Source organism: Patagioenas fasciata, chromosome Z (assembly GCF_037038585.1).
Source record: "Patagioenas fasciata isolate bPatFas1 chromosome Z, bPatFas1.hap1, whole genome shotgun sequence".
Lineage (NCBI taxonomy): Eukaryota > Metazoa > Chordata > Aves > Columbiformes > Columbidae > Patagioenas > Patagioenas fasciata.
This window is the reverse complement of record NC_092560.1, coordinates 1291170-1304472: the sequence shown is the minus strand read 5'-3', so window position 1 is coordinate 1304472 and position 13303 is coordinate 1291170. Positions and strand designations below refer to the sequence as shown.

At 39.4% G+C, this 13303-nt stretch overlaps 1 protein-coding gene across 5 annotated transcripts in view; it reads right to left on the bottom strand.

Annotated features, from left to right (window-relative positions):
* Nucleotides 1–13303, bottom strand: part of MCTP1 (multiple C2 and transmembrane domain containing 1) — a 280175-nt gene that overhangs the window by 231393 nt on the left and 35479 nt on the right. The window contains exon 1 of one of the 5 annotated variants that reach the window (XM_071802130.1): nt 6350–6620. The exons of the other annotated variants lie outside the window; for them this stretch is intronic. Coding sequence (XP_071658231.1) covers nt 6350–6376 — 27 coding nt within the window. The 5' untranslated portion in view covers nt 6377–6620. Of the gene's footprint in view, nt 1–6349; nt 6621–13303 lie in introns of those variants that run through there. 5 annotated transcript variants of the gene reach the window in all.

Sequence of the window (13303 nt, the reverse complement as noted above, 5' to 3'; positions counted from 1 at the left end):
CCTCAGCAGAAATATTTTTGTTCAGTGATGCTAGAAAACTACTGTATTTTTTGTGCGTGAGTATTTTTAACATGAGTTTTAATGACACCATGCAGCAAAAATTTTCAGAAGTAATTGTGCAGCATCGAATCAGTTCCCCGTAATGCTGTCACGGGTGTGAAAGGCAAAGGCTGAGTTTATACCTCAAATCTCCCTCAGCAGCTGGTTCACAGCAGCTTCCACCTGTTTCTAAGGCATTTTCGGTAGATCTCCCTTGCATAAGCATCAGCGATCCCTTTCCTGACACGCTTCAGCAGCACTACTAGATACCTGCCAACAGGAGCATCCATTACGGACTTTTGCGCAGTCTGCAATCACCTGCTGTATTTAGATATACCAGATTTATAACATGAAGCCACTATATTTCTTTCATTCTTATTTGAATTACATGCACCAAAAGAACTGCAAGTCAATATTTTGCCTTTTTCAACATATTCCTTGCATAGATTATTCTTTAACATTTCATATTTTTAAGTGTTTCTTCAGTCACTTCAAACATATGTAATGAAGATCAGTTTCTGCTCCTGGACAAAAATAAAACTGTAATAAGCTATGTTACCTTCCAAATCTTACATTAGTTATGTTCTTTAATAAGAACACATTCTCATAGTCACACCAGAAAATGTTATAGGCCATCAGTATCAAATTATGAACTCCAGTGTTACAGGTTGAGCACGTTTTGATGCATTCAAAGACAAACCTATTGCAGTTCTTTACAGGAAATTGCCCCGTCAAAGGACTTTTTTTCATAGAATCATTTCGGTTGGAAGAGACCCTCAGGATCATAGAGTCCAACCACAATTCATAATAATAATTCATAATTCATCAGTGATTAAAACAAAGTCTTACCAACACCTGCCAGTCAATCTGCTGATTGAATGATTCAGCTGTAGCTCCCTCTACAGAAGCAAAGGGGAGCGCGACCAGTCCACAGCTACCCGAGGGGCAGCATCTGCTCTGTATGAAATATCACACACACGGATTTGGATCTGGATTTCCTAGACATGCATAAAATGCCCCCTCCCCTGAAAATAACCTGAAGACAAAAGGGAAAAAAAAAGGAAGCTAGGAACACTATACTAAGATTAGAAGGTTGACAAATCTCAGCCTCCCACTGAATGATGAGGTCAAACCTAAACGAACGTTCACCTGGAGAATATCTTGTGAAAACCTGCAGTTGTCAAAACCTGACAATTTCTGAGATTAACACTGTTTCACCTTGGCTACAGCCGCACCATCTTCAAAGACATTAAATAAAGCCTGATAATTCCAGCGTGAATGGAAAACTGCACATTGGAAAACTTGTATCACGTTACAGGGCAGCATGGCAAAACTCCATGGCTGAAAGAAAATGAACAGTCATGAATGAAAATGAGAGAATGCGAGATTCAGAGTCCTTTCATCTAATAAAAAACTGCAATTGGATGTTGCCAGTGCAAATCTTGCTCAGAAAATGTGGCACTTGTCACAGGGTCACCCACACAAGACCACTGATACGGCAGTAAAACACTGAACATAACACAACCAGAAAAGGAATTCAAAGAGTGAAATAAATTACTAAAACCATCAGAGGGAGTATTTGCAGCAATGAAACACGCAGTAAGTGTTTAGATTAGTTCCCATTCACTACCTAGTAATTCTGGCTAGGATGAGTTTCCTATACAAATGTAGAGCACAGCACAGGACCTATACGAATCTAGAATGTCAGCTCGTGCTTCAAGTAGTTGCTTAATTGTGCTTGCCAGCAAAATATACAACAACAAAAAAAAACCCTGCTAGTTCTGTTAGAATGCATGCAAACAAAAGAATAACATAAAAGAAATGGAAAATCTGCAAGCAAATTTTAAAGATGAAGTTACTTTCAACGCTTGGGTACTTTTAAACGGCTCACGAGACCTTTTTCTACATTTTCATTAGCAGTATGAATTTATCTAGTAGTCTAATCAGACTTAATACTTCAATAATCACTTTGCAGAAAGATTTCTATCTTATTTCAGATATTCTTAAAATAATTTCCATTTTCAAAAAGAATTAAGCAACAATGAGGAAAGAGTCAGCAATTATAGCAGTGGAACTTGAAGTCCCGTGACCGTAGTATTATAACACATCTGGCCAGCTGGCACTGGATAAGACACAGCCATGCAGTCACTGAAGATTTCAGTGGGCACTTGGGGAACAATCTCAGTCATCTTTGGCACTGAAAGACACAGATGTTTACAACAGCAAGAATTAATTACTGATGCTTATTAAAGTACTACCCTAGTACAACAATTCTGCAAACATCACCAGTGAAAGCATTTGGTTCACTTATAAATTGCCACTGTAACCACCGTAAATATAATTAAAACAAAAATAAAAATAAAAATAACACAGCACAAACAAGAAAACAACTACAAAAAAAACCCCCAACCATTCATGTGCTACAAACAGAGGATGGAAATAACAGACGAGAGGTTAGACTAGTATTCCAGTGTCAGCAGCATAGTCTTCTGAAGGATTAAGAGCAATGATTTACTGACCAATATTACTGTTGTGTTCCTCATCAGTCACAAGGAATAGTCTGCTGGCTTATGCCTCTCTGGTTACCTGAAAAGCATGTTCAAAATATTTCCTAGGAATGCAGCTATAATACAGTTTTTCTCCTTTGAAAAGTAAGTAGAGCTTCATTTTATTAATGTTAATTTTCAAGTGACAGGCAATATAAAATAGCTATTTGTAATCACTCTCTAAGAACTATTTTCTCTCAAAGACTTCTAGTAAGTTTAATTAAACACAATTAGGATAAAGGAGCATAATTTACATAACACATTAGAGTTTCTTTCAGAGCAATTATGTAATGATACAGTCAAATAAAACTGAAACAATGGTAGTTTATTCTCCATCTCCCTTGAACTTGATTTATGTCCTAAAGGAGAGGAAGGTGAAGCAGTGGCTGAAACACTCTCTATCACTATTGCATCTCGCCTACAGAAGTGAGATACTTGCTACCTGAGAAAAATCACAGCATCTGTCTCAGAGGTTTCCTTACTAGACTAGAGATGCTTAAAGAGATTTGATTTTTGGCTACAAATAAAGCCCTGGTTTAAAAACAATCTACTCGATGTGGTTTCTCCCCATCAGATCCAGTTTCTGAGAGGCAAGAAGCCAAGCTCTTCTCCTCGTCCCTCGTTTAATTTAAGGAGGTAGCTGCTGAAGTCTTTTGCCTTCATGCGCAGCACCAGCTGCTCAGGGACACTTGGAAAAGTCACCTTCTACTTCCACATCCAGTGACCTGCAGGACCAGGAGCATCCTTGTCCACAGAGACTCCAGATCTAGGAAATCTTACAGTCACATCACTTCTCTCTCATTTGGAGAGGCAACATGTGAATCAGTTTCTCTGTTTGCATGATGAGGCACTGCTTTACCACTAAAATGCAACCCAACTGCATATATTTAATGTTTTAATTTATATTTTAGGACAATGGACTGCTGGTATCTCCTCCACTACACTTGAGACCTATTAAAATGTTACTGGTGAACTTCACTTCAACCCAAGAAGGATTTGCCAGAAGTCTGTCCCGGTTCTTTTAAGGTAATCCCCTAACGGGACCAGGGCTAAATAAACAGGACACTCATGAAACGCAGACATCTGAATTACACAGCAACATCAGCCAGCTGCCCTGGGCAAGGCAGAGGAGAAGGGTGGGATGTCTCAGTGCCCTTCTGGTGTCACACATGACAAATGCTCTTCCTCCTCAGTTCTGCGAAAAACGGTTTCTGTTGCTGATTGCACAAAAGAAATTCAGAGTTTGACAGTGGCACAGAAAATAACTGATAAAAGCATGAAGTCACCACTGAGAAGAGGCAGTTTAGAGCAGGCTCTTTGTAATGCCATGTAACCAGAGAGCAGTGAAACCTCAAGTTTATTCTGTTACAGTGCTGATGTACACAAATGAAGATACGCTTTATGCATATGCATAGCCCTGCATGTAAACATACAAATATGCATGCTTGTTTAATTATTTCAAAAAAACCCCACATCTGGAAGGGCCAGAAATCTCTGAGTGGAACTAATCTGAACTTAAGCACGTTAAGCTACCTGGGTGCCAATTTTATCTGGTACAAAAGCACTCCTTCAGGAAGGGCTCTGTACACAGATATTTCTATTGCTTTCTGGGAACTCAATAGTTAAAGAATAAGTTGTGTTCCCTTTGCACACTGATCTCTGCACATATGCTGTATCACAGGAGACAATCCCCCCCCAATACACACCTGTGGGTGAATACATTATAGCCTCCTTCACTGCAACAAAGATCTAATGAACCATTCTTAATTAAATAACCTGAACAGAGAGTAATAGCAGTGGAGCACCTCCCTGCAAGCAACCACCCACTGTCACCAGTCACAAAAATACTGGGGATGAAAGACAGATAGGTGCTTCATATAGAGATATCAATAACCTGTAACTTGTCAAAAAAGCCTCTAAGGTTTAACCATTCAGAAACTCGAGGATCACTGTTAGCAAAGAACATTCCTTTTCTAACAGACTTCTTTGCCTTATTCTTAGAACTCAGACAAATCTTTGCTTTACTGATTCCCAACTAATTGACAGAAATCTCAAGATTTTAAAAGATAGTGTAAATATGGTCAGATGAAATAACTAATATAGCATATACTCTATCATCTTGGATAAAGAATATACTTGAAAAGTGAAATAATGTCTTGAATATACCTTTTGTACACTACAAGAACAAGAACATAAATATAAAGGAACAACCAGGATCCAGAATAGATCTGCTTTCAGAAACCAATTTTGTGATTTGTCAAGTTATTCAGAAATCAGTAACACAAACATGCATATATACATTTTTTTGTGACACTTTTGAATTGTAAAAGATAATATACCTCATCCTTCCTGGAACTCAATATTAGCATTTCTGTTGGGGATTCCTTTCACAGATACCTTCTGTTGAAGAATTATTTTAAAGGCTTTCATCGCCCACTGTATTATGCTTAAAAGAAATAAAAATGCTCTAGCTATTACACATAAAGCTGGAAATTTCTCTGTTGTTACACATAAATGGAAAATACACGTTATGCATTTCAACACATGCAGTGTTTGAAAAGCAATATGTACTTGCTGAAGGCTACTAACTAGACACTATGTTTAATACAAACTACATTTAAATTAACCTTAACAGCACAGAATGAAAATTTATCAGAAGCAGCACAGGCAGAGAAATCTTTCCTTTCAGAGAATTACCATGAAAGAACCATTTTAACTTGGTGAAATTCATGATTTTCATTATATATCTGTTCAACAGTGATTCAGAATATACCTGCTGGGTTTGAGTAAAAAAGATCAGCAGGATCAAAAATCTTATACTTCTGGGACAACAAGGGCCTGCAGTTGTTTGGCACCAGAACACAGGCCCATGGAACCCTTCCCTTATAATCTTAAAATGATGTGCAGGTTAAAGTATTTTACCAGACTGATGTCAGAGTCATAAATTAAACTTCTACAGCACAGGACTTGCCTCATTTAAGTAAAGATGATTATTCTGAGACTGTATTCCATTCCAGACACCTAATGAAGTAGATTTGCGAGGCACTTCATTTTGCACGACGGTACAGTGCAAAGTTCGGCATTTAATATTATTTAAGCAATAAGCTAAGCAGTTTTCCAAGAAACAGAATCAAGTCTCCTGATCTTGGCTGAAACGCCGCCAGTTTTGGGCATGATGCACCTTGGAATGGCTGCACCTGCCTGGGGTTTAACTCAGGACAGATCGATCGCGGAGCCTTAACTGAACCTAAGCTGAAGAAACCAGCACCAGAACCAGCAGCAACAGTTGTGCTGGTCAACCCAAGACCAGACCCTTCCTGCTGCAGCTACAACGCTTGACGGAGATATCAGTGATTACTAATTAAATCATATTTGCCACTATGACATTGGTTATCACAGAAACAGAAAGATGGGATTTGGTGAAAGGATTTTGAGGGGCAAGCAGTAGCATCCAAGTGTCCTGGGATCAGCACCCTTCCCACAGAAACACGTTACCTGTTACCAGAAGAGCCTTAACACTACTGGAATCTACACAAATACAACAGGTTTATCACAGCACAGGTAAAGGGAAAGAGAAAAAGATTTGTTGAAACAAAAAATGAAAAACCACAAAAAAAAAAAAAAAGAAAATTCGTAAGCACTGAACAGAGAAACAATTATTAAATTAGTTCCTGTGAATATATGAACTGCCAGAATGGCTCACACAGGCTCTCATCACAAGCCGATCATGCAATTATTTTGGATTACACATTCAAAACACTTACTTCTCTTGTCAAGACCATTTTCTTCATATGTGCCCATAAAGCTCTGAGAACGGCTCTGGAAGCTCACATGTACTTGCACACGTTCATAACACGGCTGCTCCCTTCATGTGCCATTTCCTTCCTCCTGCAACTCTGCAGACGGGGTAAATACTTCCACTTATCTCATAGGAAAAAAAACAAACCTAAGATAAGCTTGAGCCTCTGGAATTAAAATTAGAAATATACTCCCAGCACTGTTTGAGCAGCGTTTGCCTTGAGAGTAAAGCTCTGCCATTCCTGCAGCAATCTGAGTTCTTGTTAAGTTCTGGCCGCTCAACAGCAGCTGTGACCTCGAAATAAGCAAAACTTGGCAAGCGAGCAAAAAAACCCACCTGGGAGATGGAGTCTGGACACAGTGTGGGCTGGTCACGCCATGAGTGAAAAACTCCCCACACAACTGCTGGCCTTCAACTGTTTTATTTTGTGCTGAAAAATACTTTGTTAGAAATATTTTTTAAAATACTAACATGGAAATTAAAGCTCTGAAAAAGTTCCTCATTGACAAGCACATATGGTCGTCAGGTTGTGTTTCTACATCTTCTAGCTGGAAAAGAAAAAAAGCAAAATCATAACTGCCGTGCTCAGCTGATGCACTTTTTTGTATTTCTAGAACAGTTCACTCAAACACAAAGACACAGGTAATAATAAATTCTACCCAATATAATTTAAAAAGTACTCGCAGTTTGAAGAATGTCAGGTTAATCTGTTTATGTCAGTCTGCAGGGTGCCATATGCCTTATAAAAGATTTAAGTACCAGGGCATGGCTTAAATCCCTGCTTTTGTTGTTTGTTTCTTTGGGGGGATTCTTTTTAAAGCATCAATGGAAAAATTTCATGAAAATCTCCTTCCATTTGTTTTAAAACTTTGCTATTTTCCTTTCACTTGTTTTTCTACATGTTGGCCTTAAAAAGAAAACCATAGCAACAAAACAAAAAAACCATGCAAATTGTTTGGCATCACCCTTTCAGTGAAGGTTCATTAACAAACAGGAAATTAGTTAGTAGCCTCAAAATATTATTTTGCACATCAAAATTCTAAAATATAATAAAGTTTATTGCTACTTTTTAAAAAAAAACAAAAGCCCAGTCATGTTTGGAATCCTTTGCCCTTGTGTATCTGTACAAAAATGTGCAAAATATCTCTGATCTCTTCTAACATGTTTTATGTTTTCTCAATATCAGATTTTCGGGAGGGGTCACATTCAGAAATGTTACTTTTCAAAACAACTCACTGACTTTTAGGACACACAGTTTTTTTCCCTACATCTATCATATCTGGGTGCTTGGTTTTTATGAGTTTCAATCTATAGGTTTTTAATGGCAGTTCTTATTTAGTATTTCATAATACACAAACAACTTACATTCTAGGAATAAACATGTTTATTTCTGTTTTCAAATCTAAATAATTAAGGAAGATGAAGTGGTAAAAACTTCCTGACATTTGATAAAATGCTTGAAGAAAAAAAAACCACTCTCAATGCTTTTTAAAATACCTTTCTTCTTGGCTTCACAAGAAATTAGCATACCACATACTAATTTTTAGGCGTCCATCTTCAGGTATATGACTTCTCCTTTTTTCTGTTTATTCCAGATATCTAATTTATTTTCTGAACTCCAGTTTTACCAGTTTTCCAGAACTGAAGGATGCTACTTGCTATTAAAAGTGAGACTTTCCGTTGTCCTGTCAATGAAAAGCAACTGTTCTTTCAGTTTTCTATAAATTCCTTCATTTATTTCATGCCCCTGGATTTTAATGCACTGTGGTACATGGGAACTCAATCTCCTATTTTTACACAGGGACCCTACACCACAGAAAACCCCATTCACTATGGATTTCTGCTTCTTGCTCAAGCACACTGCAGGTGGATGTGAAGCTATTTCAATGCTTTCTGCTTTTATTTGGAATTTTTCTTCTTTTTTAGTGTTCTCTTTTAAATCCTTCAGGACAACCAGCAGGAGCTCTCCCAAAGTGACATGCACCAGTTTCTACCTCAACATTACCAAAATTTATATCAACACCACTTTTGCCTTCCCTGCTCCCCTTTCTTTGTGCTTTTTCTGCGAGAAATCTCAGCCTCGCTCATTGCCAGGAGTTCTTCTGTAGTCTGTTGTTGTTGCTTACTAAATCTTCCCTACTGAAAACTTTCAAAGACAAAAATAACTCATGGTGTTGCCACATCCGAATCAGATTGAGCAGGATCCCTCTGTAGTTCAGGAATTTCTGAGTCTGAGATTAATGGAGACTGGTAGGAAAAACAGAATAAATTGTAATTATTTATTAAAGATCAAAGTTCTTAATTTTTGTTGGCTTCGTCTTGCTAAATGATCACACGAAAATATTACATGGAGTTTAGTTTTTACCATAAAAACCAAAAGACTTACATGAATTCATTGCCTAAATGAAGGTCAGAAGCAGGTACCAAGAGAACACCTGCAAGAACAGCCTCCAAGAAACACTGCAGCATCTCCCTATGGCAGCCAGCTTATTCCTCTGTTCATTGATTGATCATATATGGCATATATGACCCACAGTAAATTCAGAATATAACCGTCTATTACTTTAATCTAATGCCGGCATGAAAACTGAGTTCCAGTACTATCTTTACTTAATTTGAACATACACCCCAAGTATTTTATCAAAATGGTTATCCCCAAATTTGATAATAACTGTCATTTTTACTTCCTTCTGCTTGATACATCCTTATCCTGCTATATCAATACATCACAGGATTTATTATCCTAATTATAAAAATATCCCTTCATGTTGAATTGTCCATATGAGACTATCTCACATTCATCAGATTCTAAGTCACCAAAACTCATTTTGCATTTGCATTTCAAAAGCCAAATATTTCATGCATGTTAACAGAACTAAAACCCTTGCTAGCATGATTTTAGATGAACCTTCAGATTGAACTGCCCCGCTAGTTCTAATTTTACTTAGTCTAATACAGTTTGTGCATTGTCATTATGATGTATCCTACACAACAAATTTCTCACATATATATGGATTTATATATAAACCCATATGTGAGTTTACATGTTTAAACAATTAGACATCAAGATTTTAATCACTATTTTTCTGAAACCTTACATTCAGTTACTATTTTTACCACATTTTGGTTTTATGCCACTTCAAAAAATTTGTAGTTCAAACCTGTACAGGGAATTTTCACAAGAAACCTGGGGGGTGGGGGTGGTATTAATGTCATTCTGCAAATTATGGGGTTTATTCTTCAAGACTGAAATGTTCTCTCTCCAGAAGAGTAACCAACAGCAACCCTTGCACTTCACCCTGTGCTCAGCACTTCCATAGCTGAACACGGAGACCCCCATACTCAATGAAATAATTCTTACCCTGACTGACAAAAGGAGATTTTAACCCACTTTTGGCAGAGATATTTTTCATTTTAAATGTCAGAAACTGGAATTCTGCTCCCTTACCCCCAGTTCAGAAGAGACATAGCTACACGAACTCCTCCTTGCTTTGCTCCTGGACCTCACGAGCTCCCTCCTTGGACGCCCACAAAGTCCAGTTCCCAAAAAGCTTTCTCCAGGGGTAACTGCAACTCTTGGCTGGGATTCTGCACCTCAGAGGAGCTGTGTCTCTGGGTGACCACAACAGCACCCACCAGAACACAAACATGATCCCAACTCTGTCTTCTTTAGGAAATGGGGGAGGAAATATTCTTCCTAAGCACTAACATCTCCTGGGAGCTCAGCAGCTCACCAAATTCATTCCAAAGTCAGACTGCACGATCGGCCTTGAGTTCCTCTGCAGCTAAGACCATCAACCAGGAGTTATTGAGCTAAATCATACTACTTAACAAGTTTCCATACATAAATAAATGTCGTTAATAGAGTTATCAGTGTCCAGGCGGGGCTCAACATTAGCAAACACTGACACATACCCATGCTGGATGTGGAAATTTCTAAATTACATTTATGAAAGGTATCTATCACTCAGTTCATCCACACACTGATACACTCTGTGACAGAAGGGTTAAAATCCTTTCCCTAGGAGAGATGACCAAATAAGCAATAGGTAACACCCAGCAGATCAAGTCCCGGCTGACACTAACCAGTTTTCTAAAATAATCATCAGATCGCGTAGTTGTCTAAGCATTACTTTTCATCATCTGTAAGTACATGCAAACAGATTTAAGACATGAAACACATATCTGGCTGAGGATTCGGCTGCTCCACATATACCGAGGCTGACAAAACCACAGCCATGTCTGATGGAGAAGCAGGTAATGCTGCCAGCACAGACAAAAGTTCTTCAACGTTGCAGCCCCAGAACAGAACGTGCTGCATTCGAGGTGACTAATAAACATTGGCTTGTTTTGAAAAGGTCACCATGTGTTGCGGTAAGAGTCCCCCTCTCTGCATACCTCTCCACGAGCCCAAATCTTGCTTGGGAGTTTAAGTTCTTTTGCTGGAAAAATGGTGATAAAAACAAGCAGCTGAAGACAGCACCCTAGCCTGTGATTTGGGGTTCATCCTTGAGGAGAGAAATAAAAAAGAAGGAAGGAGGGGCTGAGGCTAAAAAAACAGGAGACCATATAACAATCAGGAACACAGCGCTCTCTCTGGCATACTGACAATCACCTGGAAAGATTGCATTACTTGGCAAACAGAAAAGGGAATACTTTCTGCTCCTACCCTCTATTCCTTTTTGGTGCTTCACTCCATCAGATTGCTCTGCCTCTTCACCCTTTTCCTATTCTTCTTCCATTTCTTTGCTGCTAGAGGCATCTTCGTCAAACAAAAGGTATGTGAAAACATCCCAAAAGCTGTAAACATCAATTTAGAACAATTAAGAAAACACAAGGAAACTGATATCTAGGATGGATATTAATGGAATTCACCTAACGTTAACTTGTGGTCCACTAAAATCTTGACTAATGTTTAAATAAGACCTTTAAAAGATAAAGTTTGGAGTTGTTATAAATCTCAATCTCACAAAAGCTTTACGTGGAATTTTAAAATATAATCATCAGAAGCTGGTACATGGCTTCTTCTGTCATGTCATTTTGGCATAATCCTTCCACAAACTTCTTGTTTACAACATTGATTAAGCTGCCTGTCTTTTAATAATGCCTTGGTAAGGTTTGTCAATCCGTATCTTATATTTTATGAGACGGAAGGTTGGGAGACCTGATAGAACACGAGAATGTGAGTGTCTAATGCAGATACCTTGCCCCACATAAATAACAAAGCCAAATTTTGGAAGTCACATTTCATCACAGCATCAAGCCCAGAGTCCTGTCCTACACAGCATGTGTCAAGTAGCATCTTCTAATGGGTAATAAATATTTTACTAAACACAGCTTGATTTTCTGAAGGGGAAAACAACAGCATCTAAGAATCATTTTGGCTGGAAAAGCCCCTCAGGATCATCGATTCCAACCATTCCCCCACCCCTGCCACTGGCCCATGTCCTGAGAACCTCATGTCCGTCTGTCCAGCCCTCCAGGGCTGGTGACTCCAGCACTGCCCTGGGCAGCCTGTTCCAATGCCCCACAGCCCTTTGGGGAAGTTGTTCCCCACATTCAACCTCAACCTCCCCTGGCGCAACTTGAGGTCGTTTCCTCTGCTCCTGGCGCTTGTTCCTGGGGAGCAGAGCCCGACCCCCTGGCTCCAAGCTCCTTTCAGGCAGTTCAGAGATCAGAAGGTCTCCCCTCAGCTCCTGTTCTCCAGCTGAACCCCCAGGTCCCTCAGCCGCTCCCATCACACTTGTGCTCCAGCCCCTCACCAGCTCTGTTCCCTTCTCTCCACTCGCTCCAGCACCTCAAGGCCTTTCTTGGCGTGAGGGACCCAGAACTGCCCCCAGGATTGGCGGTTTGTCCTCCCCAGGTCCCAGCACAGGTTCGGTCACTGCCTTGGGCCTGCTGGTCACACCAGTGCTGGTACCAGCCAGGATGCTGGTGGCCTTTTTGGTCACCTGGGCACACACTGGCTCATGTTCAGCCATGAATATCGTAGCAAAAGAAAAAAGCAAGGTCCCTCCCCACTGCCCATCTCACTCATTTGTCCTTAGTCACAGCACCCCATGCCTGTGTGTGACCCACGAGGTATGAGGACGGATCACAAAAGCCGAGAAGCCACCAAAGGATGGATCCATCTGTGCTCCTGTCTGCAGTCTGCTGGGGGCACAGACAGGTAAAAATAATGTTTTGCTTTGTAGGTGCCTTTCTGCCATGATTTCTTAAGTGGTATCTGGAGATTACTTATGCTGACTCATTCTTACACGAGCAGCACATTTTTCAGTTTTCTGATTGAGGAAGTTGCTTCTTTCTGGTTTGTGCCAGGAACAACCAGTTCCTACTTTTCTTGATAACCTCAGTCAGTTTGTTAAAAAACATTAAAAAAAAAAAAAAAAAAATCACTACCTTTGCCACCTCCTTTGGTTAATATGTAGGTACCTAAAAATAGAGTTGTCATTACTTTGTAACTGGTGTAACAAAAAGAACAGGAAGAATTCATCTATAGCAGAAACTCCTGAATTACACAAAATTCCAGACAACATAGATTTGCAATGCTATGCCTGGTAGAATCAGGTGGGATAATTTCAAACTGCTGTTTGTGATTGCCAGAGAGGCTCGTAATGATACCTTCTGTTTGTTTTAAACTCTCTCTCTAGAAAGTTTTCCAGTCTAGATGGGTGAGGAGAATAAACTACAAATGTCACCTATGTTTTGTAAAGCCCAGAAATTAACAATTCTGGTGCAGACTGAGAGAAAATTCAAACATAACTAAATGTACACAGTTATCAGAAAAAGGATGCTGCAAGTCCATGCTGAAATAAGTATTTGTCCTCAACTTCAGCTCACACTCACTTGGCCATGGCATCCTGCCCGTGTTTCACAACAATATCCACATTTTCCAAGGGTAAACAAAGCCGACATCACT